Source organism: Corythoichthys intestinalis, chromosome 8, assembly GCF_030265065.1.
Source record: "Corythoichthys intestinalis isolate RoL2023-P3 chromosome 8, ASM3026506v1, whole genome shotgun sequence".
Classification (NCBI taxonomy): Eukaryota; Metazoa; Chordata; class Actinopteri; order Syngnathiformes; family Syngnathidae; genus Corythoichthys; species Corythoichthys intestinalis.
In genome coordinates, this window is record NC_080402.1 from 2,343,713 (window position 1) to 2,360,671 (window position 16,959).

The following is a 16,959-nucleotide window of genomic DNA, read 5'->3' on the forward strand; positions in this document are numbered from 1 at the left end:
ATACATTCAACATACAGTACATAAGTACTGTATTTGTTTATTATGACAATAAATCCTCAAGATGGCATTTACATTATTAACATTCTTTCTGGGAGAGGGATCCACGGATAGAAGGACTTGTAATTCTTAAAGGACAAACGTGACTTTGTATATTGTGACTAAATATTGCCATCTAGTGTATTTGTTGAGCTTTCAGTAAATGATACTGTAGCCATTCCCAAATGCATGATGGGAAGTGGAACCATGACTGTGCGTAGTGCTACCAATTGATATATCTTGTCTGCGTTGGGAAATAACATAGGGTGTTAAGAAAAAGATTAACTACGACCTTGCTTCCCCACATTGCTTCCCATGACATTTCTAATCGTAGGGAGAGGGATTGTAAGGCTTTAGCCAATTAAAAAAAGGCCCCAAAGGCTGCCAAAATTCACTCTACTCATTTAACGCTGCCTTTTAACTCTCTATATAGGTAAAACGGTGCCATTACAGATTAAGCGTGACAATGCGTGAGTGGGTCGTGCAGCGCATGCATTAATTGCGTTAAATATTTTAACGTGATACAATTTTTTAAAAATTAATTACCGCCATTATCGGGATAAATTTGATAACCCTACCTTAAGCCAAAACTAAAGACTCTGGATGAGTGTAACATATTATGTCTGTAACATTAAATACAATTAGAAAACGATTTGTTTAAAAAATATATATATCAAAAAAAGGCATGTCCGATATTTTTTTGCTGATTCCGATACTTTGAAAATGACGTAATCGGACCCGATCGACACCTCTAATATTTAGCGCTGCAACGACTAATCGATTAACTCGAGTATTCGATTAGAAAAAAAATATTCGAATTAAATTTTCTTGCTTCGAATATTCGTTTAATCAAAGTGGCGTTGTAATGGTTTATTTTGAAAGTGTTTGCATTTAGTTTTATTGATTTGGGTGGATATGTTGCCCTCTGATTTGCCTCTTTCCACATGGCTGAATCCAACTGCTCCCTGTTACGACCAACGTAAGCTAAGTTTTTGTTTGAGCTAATGTTTTTTTTTAATGCATTCATAATTTAGTTTCTAGGTATTTTTAGCCGTTTTTTTGTGGGGATATGTGTCTGAACGATTTGTTAAGAGCATTGTAAAAAAACTTAGCATTTTATAGCATTTAAACTAGCGGACTTTTTCTATGTAAGTTAGCCAATTGTTCTTTTGTTGTACATAGATCCTCATTTTTATTAATTTATTTTTTTATTATACCGTTTGTGTATTTTAATTTTTCATGTTCCTTATCTGATTACTCGATTATTCGAACTAACTAGTCCATCGATTAATCGAATACTAAAATATTCGATAGCTGCAGCCCTACTAATATTTACTAAGGGTGTAACGGTACATGTATTTGTATTGAACCGTTTCGGTTCGGGCTCCTCGGTTCAGAACCGAGGCGTACCGAACGAGTTTCTAACGTAACGTAACCCTTACTTTTCGAGGCTGTGAGTCAATCGGGTTACAGTTTCATTGTGTAGATTATATTTACTCCGTCTTCTCTACTACAATGAGGTCCAACACGGTAGGACAGTATAACCCAGAAACGTCAATGGCGCGACAACGTGGCCGCCGCGAGAACGCAGTGAAACGCGGGGGTTAAAGTCGATCAGCCAATGCACACCAGTCGTGGGCCGCGTGTTAGACTCGTCCCAGAAGCGGCTCAACACGACGCGCGCGAAAAGAACGGCAGAGTTTCTTATTTGACGGGAGACGCGACCCTCCTGCGTCAATACTACTACCGGTAGCTAGGATCGGGCAGACCGGAAGTCACTCGTGTAAAATTACGGTGGATCCGGTCGATTTTCAAACTAATATGCAATCGTAACCCACTTTTTGAGTCCATCAAATCTCTCGAGTGGTAGATCGGGGCACAGTTGACTTGTCTTTGTTGATTTACTGCCGTCTTCTCTGCTATAATAATAACTGTTCGGCCGTTTACGCTATTTTTGTAGCGTTTTCCCCGCCAAAAGGGATCCGAAAGAGAACACACTGGATAACTCGGTTTGTGCTCACAGTATATTGTTGGTTTTTTTATTGTTGATTTGTTTTGGAGTAGTAAATAGCAAACACCAAGCAGGTTATAAACCTATAAATGCAAACAAAGAATGTATATATGTGTATAAATATTCAAATAATGATTATGCTAAATACAAATATATACAAAGCTTCTTATATATAAATGAATAAATAATACTGTGCATAATATATATAATTCATTCACAATTAAGTTGCTCAGATTGCAATAACCAAATATTATGCATTATTTTAAAATCACATTTTCCCATCATTTCATTAAGGTAGTAAGGCAAGGCAAGGCAAGGCAAATTTATTTATATAGCACAATTCAACACAAGGCAATTCAAAGTGCTTTACATCACATGAAGACCATAAAAATCACATTTAAATCAACACAACGTAAAAACCAAGACAAATGATCGCATTTAATCACAGAATAAAAATAAATAAATAAAAATAAAACAAAAATAAAAATAAAGCAAAAACTACTACTACTACTAATAATCATTGAAATCAGCAATGGAGATAAGCACAAGAGGAATAGAAGGCAGGTAGGTTGAAATATATAGACAGTTATGGATATGCAGTGCCAAACAAAAACGTTTTTAGCCCTGATTTAAAGGAGCTAACAGTTTGAGCATACTTCAGACGTTCGGGTAACTTGTTCCAGAGGTGAGGAGCATAATAACTAAATGCTGCCTCACCCTGCTTGGTTCTTGTTCTTGGAACATGCAGAAGAGCGGTTCCAGACGACCTTAGGGGTCTAGATGTCTCATAGGAATCTAACAAGTCAAGCATGTATTTTGGTCCAAGGCCATTAAGTGTTTCGTAGACGAGCAGTAGTATTTTATAGTCTATCCTTTGACTCACTGGAAGCCAGTGTAGCGATTTCAAAACCCGTGTAATGTGGTCCAGCTTCCTTGTATTTGTGAGGACTCTGGCTGCAGCATTCTGTACTAGCTGCAGCTTCCTGACTGATTTTTTATCAAGACCTGTAAATATACCGTTGCAGTAGTCCAATCTGCTGAAAATGAATGCATGCATAAGTTTTTCCATGTCTTGTTGAGTCAGAAGCCCCTTAATTCTGGTTTTTTTTTTAGGTGGTAATAAGCGGATTTAGTGACGGACTTTAGATGGCTATCAAATTTTAGGTCTGAGTCAATAATTACGCCAAGGTTTCTGACTTGATTTGTAGCTGTTAGTGACATTGTGCTAAGTTGGCTGCTTATCTTTGACCTTTCCTTTTTTGGCCCAAAAATGATCACCTCTGTCTTCTCTACATTTAACTGGAGAAAATTCTGGCACATCCATTCATTGATGTGACGAATGCATTTACTCAGGGAGACTAAGGGACTATAATCATCTGGGGACACAGAAATGTACAGTTGTGTGTCATCTGCATAGGCGTGATAGGAGATGTCATACTGTTCCATTATCTGAGCTAACGGAAGCATATAGATGTTAAATAAGAGTGGTCCAAGAATTGACCCTCGAGGGACTCCACACGAGAATTTGGTTCGTTCTGACTGATAGTTTCCAATTGACACAAAGAAATCACAAAGTAGTAGAATCATTAAACATTTCACGTTACGAACGCTGACCAATGCTTTAAATTACTAGGAAGAAGTGGCGTCTAACAGTATGAGGAAATGTAGTTTTTTCACACAAGTGAACAGATTACGAAGCACCAACACAGTGCTGTCCCGGCACTACATCTCCCATGACTCACCGCGCGACTCACGCCGCTCGCTGATTCGCTATGAGATTGACTCAGTGGCTACGCTAACCCAACGCTAGTCATCAACTGTCAAAACTCAGCGGACACAAACTTTAAGGCCATCGAGCGATCACCGTAAAAGAAACACCAAGCCATCTAAAAGCAATGCAGTAGGTGCAAATACATAATACAAACACAAGCAAATGAGCGCAAACTCACCGGCGGTGCGTGTTTCTTTCGGCAACGTGAACGTGAATGACAGCCACGCCGACCCAGCTTCCGCTTAAATGCGAATCCACACCCCTTTCCGATTGACAGTGAATTAACCCTTTCCCGGACAATATAGCAGGTGAGGCACAATTTAAACACGTTTAACCCAGCGGACGCAACAATAACCAACACGGCCCCGTGTTCAACACAAAACCCTCCTACCACAAAAAAACAAGTAGGAAGATAATATTCACATAGGAACTAAAGTTATACAACATAAAATATACATCTTTCATGACACGCCAGACCTACTTAGAGTGTTTGCTGCCAAAAAGCTCAATCTTGGGCTCATCTGACCAAAGCACACGGTCCCAGTTGAAGCCCCAATACCGCTTGGCGAACTCCAGACGTTTGCATTTATGATTGTGAGTGAGGAAAGTTCTTCTCCGTGCATGCCTCCCAAACAGCGTGTTGGCGTGTAGACAGCACCTCATACCCACTCTGAAGTATGGGGGTGGGTCAGTGATGCTGTTTCGCTTCCAAAGGCCCTGGGAACCTTGTTAGGTATGGAGGTAGATTTGTGTCTTTATTATTCAATCAAAAAAAAAGCTGCTTCGATCAAATAAAAAGTTGCTTCAATCAAAATATATATTTTCAATCGAAGAAAACGTCACTTCAATCAAAAAAAATGTGTTTGAATGCAAAAATAAATTTGAAACGCAAAAAAATATATTTGAAAACTATTTTTCTTTGATTGAATTTTATTTTTTTGATTAAAGTCAAGTTTTTTTTAATTGAAACACCATTTTTGATTGAAGTCATGTAATTTTCCGTTTGGACCACATTTTGGCTAGGACATTTGTGTCTTTATTATTCAATCAAAAAATAAATTGCTTCAAACAAAAAAATATATATTTTCAAAAGAAAAATCACTTCAATCAAATTTTTTTTTAAACTCAATCGTAGAAAAAAAAGTTTGAATGTGAAAAAATATTTGAGACTCAGAAATTCGCATTTGAACACTTTATTTTCATTCAAACTGTTTTCTTTGATTGAAGCAATCCTTTTTGTGTTTGAGCCATGTTAGGGGTAGGACATTTGTGTCAAAATCATTCAATCGCAATAAAAGTTGCTTTAATCAAAAAACGATTTTTAATCAAAGAAAAAAACCATTTGCAAAAACTTTTTTTTTTAAATATATTTTTTATTTGAAATATATATATATTTTATTGACGTGTCACTTTTTTTGAAAAGCAAAAAGTTTTAAACTTTTTTTTTTTCAAAGTGGAAAAAGTTTTGAACACACTTTTTTTTTTTTTTGAAGTGGAAAAAGTTTTGAAGGCACTTTTTTTCGATTGAATCATTTTGACACAAAGATTCAACTTCAACGCTAGTTCCGGTGTGTTTGATTGGCAGGTGGCTACGCCAATGACATAAAAGTCTGAAGCACGCATAATGGCCACCAGGGCTCCATCCAGCCATCGGAGTCTGTTGGAGTCTAAGCCGAATATAGGGCACCGGTACGGGCGTGTGACATCGGCATTTCACCGGAGTACCCGCAACGGTACGGTGCCCTGTCGTGGCACACTGGTCGGACCCCGATATCACCCCCCAGGCGCGGAGGCCAGCTGTCGAGTGGACGCCCCGCGAATGACACGGCACTCATTCAAAGCTGAAGCGATGGGGCTGCCGGCGTGGACGCCGGCTAATCGCCGGTAGTCCACTCGCTTACTGGGCAGGCTAGTGTCGGGCCACTCGCCGACCACTCCCGTACCGGCGCGTCGCGGACACTCCGGTTGGAACCAATTGCCAACCGTCACGTCAGGGCAGCGGGTGAAGTTCGCCGTGTTAAATCACATTAAGCAACAGGGCACCATACTCCGGTGAAATGCCGATGTCACACGCCCGTACCGGTGCCCTATATTCGGCTTAAACTCCAACAGACTCCGATGGCTGGATGGAGCCCTGGTGGCCATTATGCTTGCTTCATACTTTTATGTCATTGGCGTAGCCACCTGCCAATCAAACACACCGGAACTAGCGTTGAAGTTGAATCTTTGTGTCAAAATGATTCAATCGAAAAAAAGTGCCTTCAAAACTTTTTCCACTTCAAAAAAAAAAAAAAAGTGTGTTCAAAACTTTTTCCACTTTGAAAAAAAAAAAAGTTTAAAAATTTTTGCTTTTCAAAAAAAGTGACACGTCAATAAAAAAATATATATATTTCAAATAAAAAATATATTTAAAAAAAAAAGTTTTTGCAAATGATTTTTTTCTTTGATTAAAAATAGTTTTTTGATTAAAGCAACTTTTATTGCGATTGAATGATTTTGACACAAATGTCCTACCCCTAATGTGGCTCAAACACAAAAAGGATTGCTTCAATCAAAGAAAACAGTTTGAATGAAAAATAGTTTTCAAATGCGAATTTCTGAGTCTCAAATATTTTTTCACATTCAAACCTTTTTTTTCTACGATTGATTAAAAAAAAAATGATTGAAGTGATTTTTCTTTCGAAAATATATATTTTTTTGTCTGAAGCAATTTATTTTTTGATTGAATAATAAAGACACAAATGTCCTAGCCAAAATGTGATCCAAACGCAAAATTACATGACTTCAATCAAAAATGGTGTTTCAATCAAAAAAAACTTGACTTTAATCAAAAAAATAAAATTCAATCAAAGAAAAATAGTTTTCAAACATATTTTTTTGAGTTTCAAATATATTTTTGTATTCAAACACATTTTTTTTGATTGAAGTGACGTTTTCTTCGATTGAAAATATATATTTTGATTGAAGCAACTTTTTATTTGATCAAAGCAACTTTTTTTTTTGATTGAATAATAAAGACACAAATCTACCTCCATAGTTAGGGTGCATGGCATCATGAATGCTTTGAAATACCAGGACATTTTAAATCAAAATCTGTTGCCCTCTGCCCGAAAGCTGAAGATGGGTCGTCACTGGGTCTCTCACCAAGACAATGACCCTAAACATATGGCCAAATCTGCACAGAAATGGTTCACCAGACACAAAATCAAGCTCCTCCCATGCCCATCTCAGTCCCCAGACCTTGTTTTGTTGGCAAAAGGGGGTTGTACAAAGTATTAAAGTGATCCTCTAACTTAAATACATGTAGGTTCTAATAAACCACAATTGTTCTCTTATACTAAAATATGTTGTTAGAAACACATAAAATGTTAAATCAGTGGTAATATTTTATAATATTTAGTCCATATTTTGATCGTTAATTGGCGTCATGGTTTGCAGGCTCGCAGTGATGACGTCATTGGCATCTTTCCAAATGTGTAGCGTGTTGAACAATTGCTTATTGCTGCCCAGACCCGGCAGCATGGGCGGGCATTAGGGGGCCGTGCCCGCCCTGAGAGACTGCTGTGCCCGCTAGAGGTGTGCATAATTTCCGATTCTTAGATTATTCGCGATTCGGCCGTGGAAGATTCGAGAACGATTCACAAACATCCAAATTCCGATTATTGAAATATGCCAAGTAAAGCGGAAGTACAGCGCCGCGCGGTCAATGAGCAACGGAGCGAGAGTAGCTAAACATCATGCTTCTCATTACCCGGCCCCTCGGGTAATGCCAATGCTCAACTCACGGCTCTAGCTCAACTCATGCCACGAGATAAAAAAACACAACAACATACCTGAAGCTGCTACAAAAGTACGTCATCCACATAATGTTACGGTAGATATCATTTATATAAGACTAGATGCACTACGGTAGCGGTAGCGTTTGCAGCACATCTACAAAAAGCTAGATGCAGACGTAGTAAACGGCCGCCATCTTAAAGCAGTACACTTCTCTGCAAGGCTGTTGTAGCGAACCTTCCAAGCAAACCTAATTAACTTTTTATCTAAAATACTCCTAAATCGGTAAAATATTGACTTGAATCTATCTTTAAAATAGTTTTAAAACTTTCACATGTCGAAAGTTGACAAAAGGGAAATTATGGATTAACGGGAGCAATTTTAACAACTTTAACGGTTGATTCACAACATTAAATTAATTGAATGTAGTTTAAAGCTGCTGATACAGAATGGGGACTGGAGTTTTTTATTTACTGTTATTTTTGTATATTTGTTTACTGCTATATGTTAACTTGATATTGAAATAGTAGTTTGGTTTAGCCTGAGAGTATTTTTGAACAATTTTGGAACAAATGTACAAAATATTAAAAAAAAAAAAAAAAAAAAAGGGGGGGGTGTGCATCAATTATCGTTTTAGAATCGAATCGGACCATCTGAATCGTAATCGTAATCGAATCGTTAGGTGCCCAAAGATTCCCAGCTCTAGTGCCCGCCCTAGCTCGATTAAACTGTACTGTTAATTTTTTTTAATGTTCCAAAAACACCCACACGGATAGGACGAGCCCTCTATTCCAGTGTTTTTCAACCGATTGTGTCGCCGCCGTGAGAGATCGTCAGGTGTGCAGCGAGAAATTATCCAATGTCGCTTTTTTTTAACACCGTCGAGCAAAGTTGCAGTAGGAAGGAAGGAGTAGGCAAAAAGTTCTCGGTTGTGTGCAAATGAGCGAGGCATACCTCGTGTTACGTTTAAGAACTGCTCGGATTTCTAGCCATCAGCCACCTTGCTCTCCGCAACAATGTGGACCCCAGCACGTCTACTGTTCATCCTTTGACTAGTCAAGTGTCGATATACACAAAAGTGTCCTTTCCATTTTATCCATATATGACGACCGTCAATCCTCCCTCTGTGTTTTATTCCAACACATTATCGAGGACCGCAAGGTGGGTGATGGCTAGAAATCCGAGCAGTTCTTGAACGCGACACTAGCAGTAGGCATGTGCCGGTATGAGATTTTTGACGGTACGATAAACTTAAGCAAAAACACCGCGGTTTCACGGTATCACGGTATTGCAATTATAGCTCTAAAATGTGTTATTTTGAGATGTATGGGTTAAAAAAAAATTTTTAAACATTTTTCCATTCTTCAGGACTTTTTTTTCCCAAAATATATGCAGATGTCTACAATGGCGGAAGACTACAAAAGTTGGCTAATGGTAGAGGGAAAACTAGTCAACCGTCTTGGCATGCTAACTAGCCCCGTTGCCTGCCTCGTTGACAAGCTTACGGTATAGCATTTGTTTTACCATCGCTAGAAACACTAAACCACCTTGAGTGAACTCTCGTAGCTGGTGGGAAAAGTTCATGACAGCGTTTACTCACCCTAAAGTTTGTGTAAAGTGACGGATGATGCCTACGTAAAGTAAAAATCATGTTGGAGGTGTTGACTGCACGTCGCCTGACCTTTTTCCTCTAAGCGTCGGCCGTCTGTCTCTTTTTGTTGGCCGAAGTACTCCTGTACTAGCAACTTTTTCTATTTTTGCGGGGGGAAAAGCTCAGGTGTCGTGTCACTGACAGACACAGGACAGAGCTACAACTGGAAGGGGATGGGTGAGCACTGCCACTCCAAGCCACTGATTTCTCACTACATTTTTGAGACCTCAAAAATGGCTAATACCTAACTACGGTATGAGGGAAAATTTTAATGGTTTTGAAACCATGACGTTTTCATACCACGGTATACCTTGAAACCGGTAACCGGCACATGCCTAACTAACAGCTATCTAGCGCCATACAAGTTTAAACGTCGTCTCCAAATGAATGCCCGTCGCTTCAGAAGTATTTTGTTCGCCTTTGTGAAAACAGAGAAATGGGCAACTTTTTTGAGAAAAACTACAAAGGTAAATAAGAAAGCCCTGAAAGCCAGTTACTTTGTTGCTAAATCCAAAAAGTCCCAAACTGTGGCAGAGACGTTAATACTACTGGCCTGCAAAGCCATTGTCAGCTAGATGACCAGCCCTGATGTGCTTAAAGACATTGCTCAAGTCCCTCTGTCAAGTTTTTCAAGCCTAACTGCAAAAAAAAAAAAAAAAAAAATTAAAAAAAGCGAGGCACTGAGAGCTGTTGAAGAATATTCCTGCCAGTTTGTTGGCTTTGTGTTCATCTTAACAGGCTCAAGTTTCACACTGAGTAAGTATAAATACTGAGAAATTATTTTAAATAATTAGATATACTGTACAGAAAGTAATTTTGGAACATTTTGGTGTGGTATGCCGCGAGATTTTTTCCAACGTAAAAACGTCCCGTGACTCAGAAAAGGTTGAAAAACACTGCTTTATTCATCCTATCATGATCTGTAGTCATTAATTCAACCAATCTGAGCAGCGAATGAAGGCAATTTCCAGCCAATCACAGTACCCAGTGGCCGGTGCTCCGGTTACAGAAATGGCGATTGAACGGCTCCTCCGTTGCTAATTCAAATTGGAATGGACATCTGTGTTTTTTTCAAGAAACTAAAACGGAACTCAAGCCATGACAAAGACGCGGCCGAAAGTCAACATGAAGGGATAGCGCTGCCACCTCCTGCAGTTTCACTGACTGACACCATCATCAGAAAATATAACGGGTAAAAACGCCACTGTTCAGGCTAAATTTACGTTGAAGAAGTGTGCCCCCCCCCAAAAAATGTGATGCCCCCCCCTGCAATTTCTTTCTGCAGCCGGGTCTGTTGCAGCCTAAGCTCGCGAAGTAAAATGCCACGATGCGCTGCTTTTGGATGCAATTTCCAGTCAAATGGAAACAAGGGGAGTGAAGTGAGTGGTCAAGGTGGAATTATTATTTTTACTGAATAAATGTGCATAAGTGGAAGCTTCTCCCCCTTTTTGGTCCCTGTATGCACATATCCTACCCACCACGCATTACAACTGGCGCCCGAACATTTTTCCTGGATCCTCAGTCAAGTAAGGGATCCGTCTATTTTCTGGATCCGACGGTCCCACCGCGTCTGCAATATTGGTTTCGGATCTGTCCATTTTTTTTATTCGTCGGTCCCACGGCGGCTTTTCGGATCCGTCTATTTTGTGGAATCGACGGCCTGATCGTAGCTACGACATTGCCATGGGATCGGTCTAATTCCTGGATCTTCGAGTGAGTAAAAAAACGCAGATTTGGATTAATATTGCTATCTTTTTTGTTGACTATTCTTCGTGGGAGTTTTCCCCAAATCATACTAAATATTTAAAGCACAATGGTACGCTACAGTGACGACAGTGACCCTTACAACAATGTTGGGAGTTCGTCAGGGAACGCGTGTTTGCGTACTGCTGAGCTCCCGAGTGAAAAGTGGTCAAGGTGGAAATATTTTTTGTGAATAAATGTCCATAAGTGGAAGCTTCTCCCCTTTTTGGTACTTTTATACACGTATCCTAGCTACCACGCGTTACAATGTACAAGACATGGATTACACAAGGTGTGCTCTTTGGCCTGTACTGTAAGCACACGACAGCTCTGGATGCTAACAATCAACATAATTATATCGGGATAAGTTTGAAAACGCAATATACTTACCTTGAATATCTGCTAATAAAACCGGACAGTATACACTCTCGCTCCCAACCGGAGTTCCCGACAGGACTCTCTCGCATCACCAGTTTTGCCCAACTTTTGTCTTATCAGGTATTTGCTGCACGCATTTTTCCCTGAATCTCGTCTTGTGACCGGCCGACAGTGCTTTCCTGCTCTTCACTTTTCAGATCTGGTTCAAATAGGAAGGGTAGAACTGACGACATGTTGGGAAAGCTAACGAGTGACACGCTGGAATTTCGTCAATGGGACCAGTGACGTCACGCACTGCGACGTCACAAGAATGGCGCCCTATCACTTAAAATAATTTTACAAACTTCATTAAAACAAAAACATTAAGAGGGGTTTTAATATCAAATTATTATAACTCATACTAACATTTATCTTTTAAGAATTACTTGTCTTAAAAATAGAGGATCCCTTTAACACCAGGGGTGCTAATAATTGTGACACACATTATTTGATGTCAAATAATTATTTCTTTATGTGGGATTTTTTCCCCCACTGAATAAATGCACTTGTATTTAAGGTTGGATTTTTCTCTTTTTTTCCATTAAGGTCCCATATTATTTGAATAAAAAAAAAATATTAGAAGCTAAAAAACACATCTTAACCAGGGGTGCCAAATAATTATGGAGGGCACTGTATGTTGGCCAGCTAATATATCGGTACTTTTTTCAAGATCGCCTGAAATCACGATATAATAAGATAACTGTTATGTTCACTGATTGGACAATGAACTTTTATCAATATTGAGTAGTGACCATTGTTAATTGTAATTCTGCATCACCTGAAATGGGTGTTTTATTACCGTTCATAATCAACCATGTCAGCCTCAAATATTAGCTAGCAAAATCGGGTTTAGACATTGGGAACTGGCTTAATTTATCTTTTAAAAATCGGCATCGGCCATAGAATATCCCATATCGGTCGACTTCTATTTACAATTTGATTAAAAGTTTTTAAAATTTAGTTTCTGACATCACTGCCATTGACGGCGATTGACATCCAATCCATTTTGACTGGGACCTCCGTCAATGGCAGTCAATGAGTCTGAGCTTAATTTCTCATCATTTGTCGACACTTGCACAACAGAACTCGAGTAACAGGAGAACTGCTGTCATTACGGTTACCTTAATTTCCTCCAACCTTGCACGTCCTTACATCTACCAGGGAGCCCTAAAAAAATCATACTAACAAGAAAACATGCGGGCAACATCATGCTTCCATTCCAACAGGACTGTAGTCACCTCCACCTTCCTTCCCCTAGTACGCTTCGACGCCTGTCTTATAATGCGGCACCATCTATCACGCTAACCAGGAGACGTCAACATACACATTCTCGTCTGTTTTTACCTATTTTTTCACCCGGCTCTCTCTACTTACAGTGGATGCGTGTCCATGATTCCGCTTGTATTCAATGGCAGCACACTTGGCCCGGCGGCATGCACCATTCCATATCCGAGCTTCTCGGTCGTCGCGGGCGGCGGCGGGGTCGGCTGCCCTCGGAGTCCGACCGCGGCGGCGCTCTGAGCGGACACGGATGCCGAGGCGAGCCGGCTAGCTGCGGAGCGAACGGCTAGCCAGCCGCGTGATAAGCTAACCGTCTAAGGAGACTAAAAGGGGACCTTTTTCAACGTTCTCCCCGCTTGTCCCTTGGCGTGTTGGCGTGGGAGAAGGCGATGGGAGCTACTTGTTATTTTTTTCCTCCTTCCTCCATTCTTTTCATTGGGAGCAGACGCACAAACAAGGAAACGTGTCGGCAAAGAGGGTACTCGGCGCCGACGAGGAGTCGCTCGAGGAAGGCTTAGCGCCACCTCGGGGTGGAGGACCGCTATGACTGTTTGTTTTGAATGCCCTTTGTTGCTATGCTTAACGTGTACTGTAATGCAAAAGCTAGCGTCTATGAGTTTTTTTAAATGGCGTTTCCTCCCTGCCAAAACCGTTCATACACCAAAACGACCAAAAATTCTCATGTGACTCTGGCTCTTTCGTTTTGACACCCTAAAAATGACAATTCACCCTAAAACGTGTTTCAGAGATTAAGTATCATCTAAAAACGCTACTTGTCCTGCATTTTTTTTTACCCCAAATCACACAATTTATTCATCAAAAAATCCAGGACGCTAAGGGTACATAAGTTCTATATAGTTTTTTGCATACAAGTCAGCCAAAATTCCAACGACCCTGGCCGGCCGGCGGAAATCCGACAACCCGGCCAAGAGGCCAAACGCTGTGCATTCACCTTAGTCTTAACCCTTTGTACTGACTCCATTTTAAAAGCTGGAAAAAGGCTTCGAAACACAAGTTGACAATTTATTCAGGTCGACAGCGATCAAACGGCAAGGCAAAACAGCAACAGACCCAGGCGAGGAGGCAGACTCGTTCCAGGGTCACCATATCACAAGTCAACAAAAGATTCCCGAGAAAAATGACCATTAGTTAAATATTCAGTCTTTTTGACTAACCCGAAATGCCACTGAGTCAACAGGAAGTGACCCTGAAATCGACCCATATCAATAGAAAGTGACCAATTAATGCCCCAAATGAACAGGAAGTGACCTGCAAATGCCCCCAAAATAAAGAAGTTACCAAATTAAACAGGAAGTGACTGGTAAATACCCCCAAATCATCAGGAAGTTACCAAAATAAAGAGAAAAAGGACCCAATATGTACAGGAAGTGAACCCGAAATGCCACTGAGTCAACAGGAAGTGACCCGAAATCCCCCTATATCAACAGGAAGTGACCAGTTAATGCCCCAAAATCAACAGGAAGTTACCTGAATAAATAGGAAGTGACCTGTAAATTCCCAAAATCGACAGGAAGTGACCCTGAAATCCCCACTATATAAATAGGAAGTGACAAATATGAACAGGAAGTGACCAGTTAATCAACAGGAAGTGACCCATTAATGCCTCGACGTCAACAAGTGACCTGTTAATGTGAACAAATCAACAGGAAGTGACCTATAAATGCTCCTAAATCTGGAAGTTACCAAGAAAGACAGGAAGTTACCCAATATGTACAGGAAGTGAACCCAAAATGCCCCCATAGCAATAGAAAGTGACCTAATATGAACAGGAAATGACCCGTAAAAGCCCCAAAACCAACAGGAAGTGGCCCAATAACTTCCCCGCAACTGCCCCAAAATGAGGTTCCTAATATAAACAGGAAATGAACCAATATGCACAGGAAGTGACCCTGATATCCCCACTATACCAATTGGAAGTGACCGAATATGAACAGGAAGTGGCCAATTAATCAACAGAAGTCAACAGGAAGTGACCTCTAAATGCCCCTAAATCAAGAAGTTACCAAGACAAACAGGAAGTTACCCAATATGTACAGGAAGTGAAGCCAAAATGTCACTGAGTCAACAGGAAGTGACCCGAAAATGCCCCAAAATCAACAGGAAATGACCCCAAACTCCCCAAAATCAACAGGGAGTGACTTGCAAAAGCCCCAAAATTAACAGGAAGTGACTTGTAAATGCCCCAAAAATGAACAAGAAGTAACCAAAACAAACAGTTGAACAATGCTAACATGATGTAACCCAGGATAAGTTAGCCAAAAACGCTCCAAAATCAAGCCGGGTTGTACAAAATACACAACAATTTATTATTTTCAATGAGTTTGTCACTAGTAGAAGTGTTGTCCATTTGAAGTGAGAGTCATTGGCTAGGTGGGCTTTAGCGGGGCAGGAGGCAAACTGGCGGACGCCTGCTCCAGGAAGGCCAGCGGTCCGGGCGGGGGCAGCTCACTGGCCTTGCGATGCTGCTGCTGCACGCTGACTTCGTCCAGAACTTGTTGCCACGTGTGAAGTTTGGACAGGTGCTTCTGCACCAGCAGCTCCTTCCTCTGGAGCTCGTTGCGCAACTCTGAAACGTCCTGCGCGCACAAAAAAATAAGAAAAGTCCGTCGTCAAACTTCTAACCAAACTCCATTGTGAAATAAGCCGATCTAAGACTTGAAACCAATACATGCCAGTCCACATGGATTGGACGTCTACCACCGTCAATGGCAGCCCATGAGTTTTTTTCTAAAAACGTTCAAGCCGATCGAACAGCAGCAATGTTCTTGATGACTTTCCTTAGTTTCAATGTTGTAAGTGGTCATTTGACCAAGATTTTGCACGGTTAATCTAAAAAGAGCTGGATTTTAGGGCGACTCTGGTCGACCTACCTCTTTGACCACCTGCTCCGGCTTCTGCACTGACAACTGAAGCCTTTTCTGCAGGAAGAAGCATTCCGTCTGTCGGGCCACGTCCAGAAACTTTTGGATGCACTGGTCCACGCCTTAACCATCACAAAGTATGCCCATTTTAATGGAAAAAGCCACAATTCCACGAAGAAAATGGTGTTCACCGACCTGTTCGGATCTCCTCTTGGTCAGTTCCGTTCACGTAGTCTTGGCTTACCAACGAGGCGAAACATGCCTTGAGTGGGAAATTGTACATTTCAAAAATATGTATTTGTAAAGTCAGTCAAGCGAAAACAGTTAGCATTGACGGCTAACGGGCGCCCTACCTCGAAGGAGGCCTCCAGTTCGTCCACAAGCGTGTTGTTTCCCGTGCTACGGTTCGCCGGAACGGGAAAGCCCGGCTGGACCGAGCCGCTCGCGCCCGGGACGGGGTGAACTGGCGGCGGCTGTTGGCTGGGGAACATGCCGCTCATTGAAGACGCCATCGGTGGCGAACAAAACAGAGTAGCACTTCCGGGTTTTTCTTCTTCTATTAGCTAACGGTGGTTTGCAAACTCCAAAAGCGCATCACCGCCACCTGTTGCTTGCCTGAGGTTACTGCGTTTGCTGTCAGTTTTAACTGAACTTCATTCGATTCAATAATTGGCTGCCACGGACGGCAATAGATTTTAGATCGTGTTTCAATGCCATTGTCGGCAACAGACGTCCAATGGATTTCGACTGCTAGGAAAAATGTAAAAAATACAAAAACGAGATGCCGGAAAAACGGAGCTGAAATTGAATCGAAGATAACAGGAAGTGACACGAAAAAAATCCCATATGAACAGGAAGTGACCCAAGAATGCTCCCAAAGTCAACAGGAAGTGATGCGCAAATGCCCCCAAAACAGGTGACCTAGAATTGAAAGTATATTAACAGGAAGTGACCCAGGAATGCCCCAAAATTAACAGGAAGTGACATGAAAAAACCCACAACTCAACAGAGATGATCTGGAATTTAACTGAAGCGATCCAAATGAACAGGAAGTGACCCAAGAATGCCTCAAAGTCAACAAGAGGTGATGCGTTATGGCCCCCCAAAACGAACAGGTGAACTACAATTGAACCAAAATAGGGACCCAGAAACGTCCCTAAATTAACAGGATGTGACCCAAGAATTCCCAAAAATCAACAGGAAGTCAAGCAGGGCCGAGAACCAAAAGTGGTATTTGCCATGTGGCATTTTTTTTGTCATTTGGCAAAATTGATTTTTCCATGTGGCATTTTTTTGCCATGTGACAAAATTGATTTTGCCATGTGGCATTTTTGTTGCCATGCGGCAAACTGGATTTTGGCATGTGGCACAATGGATTTTGCCTTGTGCC

The 16,959-nt window shown here is 41.0% G+C and overlaps 2 protein-coding genes across 2 annotated transcripts in view; both read right to left on the reverse strand.

The window, feature by feature from the left end:
- klhl2 (kelch-like family member 2) overlaps positions 1-13,175 on the reverse strand; it is a 34,643-nt gene extending 21,468 nt beyond the window's left edge. The window contains exon 1 of the mRNA XM_057844105.1: positions 12,781-13,175. Coding sequence (XP_057700088.1) covers positions 12,781-12,848 — 68 coding nt within the window. The 5' untranslated portion in view covers positions 12,849-13,175. The remainder of the gene's footprint in view (positions 1-12,780) is intronic.
- Positions 13,176-13,554: 379 nt separating this feature from the next.
- med28 (mediator complex subunit 28) lies at positions 13,555-16,370 on the reverse strand. Its single transcript, XM_057843220.1, has 4 exons — positions 15,923-16,370; positions 15,765-15,831; positions 15,579-15,691; positions 13,555-15,284 (listed from the first exon to the last, which is right to left on the reverse strand). Exons 1-4 carry the CDS (start codon positions 16,079-16,081, stop codon positions 15,075-15,077), a joined length of 549 nt encoding a protein of 182 aa, XP_057699203.1. The 5' UTR covers positions 16,082-16,370; the 3' UTR covers positions 13,555-15,074.
- Positions 16,371-16,959: the final 589 nt, after the last annotated feature.

Coding starts and splice junctions, on each gene's coding strand:
- med28 (XM_057843220.1), bottom strand. CDS start 16,081: ATGGCGTCTTCAATGAGCGGCATGTTCCCCAGCCAACAGCCGCCGCCA. Junction 15,832..15,922: donor AACTGGAGGCCTCCTTCGAG/GTAGGGCGCCCG, acceptor TTCCCACTCAAG/GCATGTTTCGCCTCGTTGGT. Junction 15,692..15,764: donor CCAAGAGGAGATCCGAACAG/GTCGGTGAACAC, acceptor GTGATGGTTAAG/GCGTGGACCAGTGCATCCAA.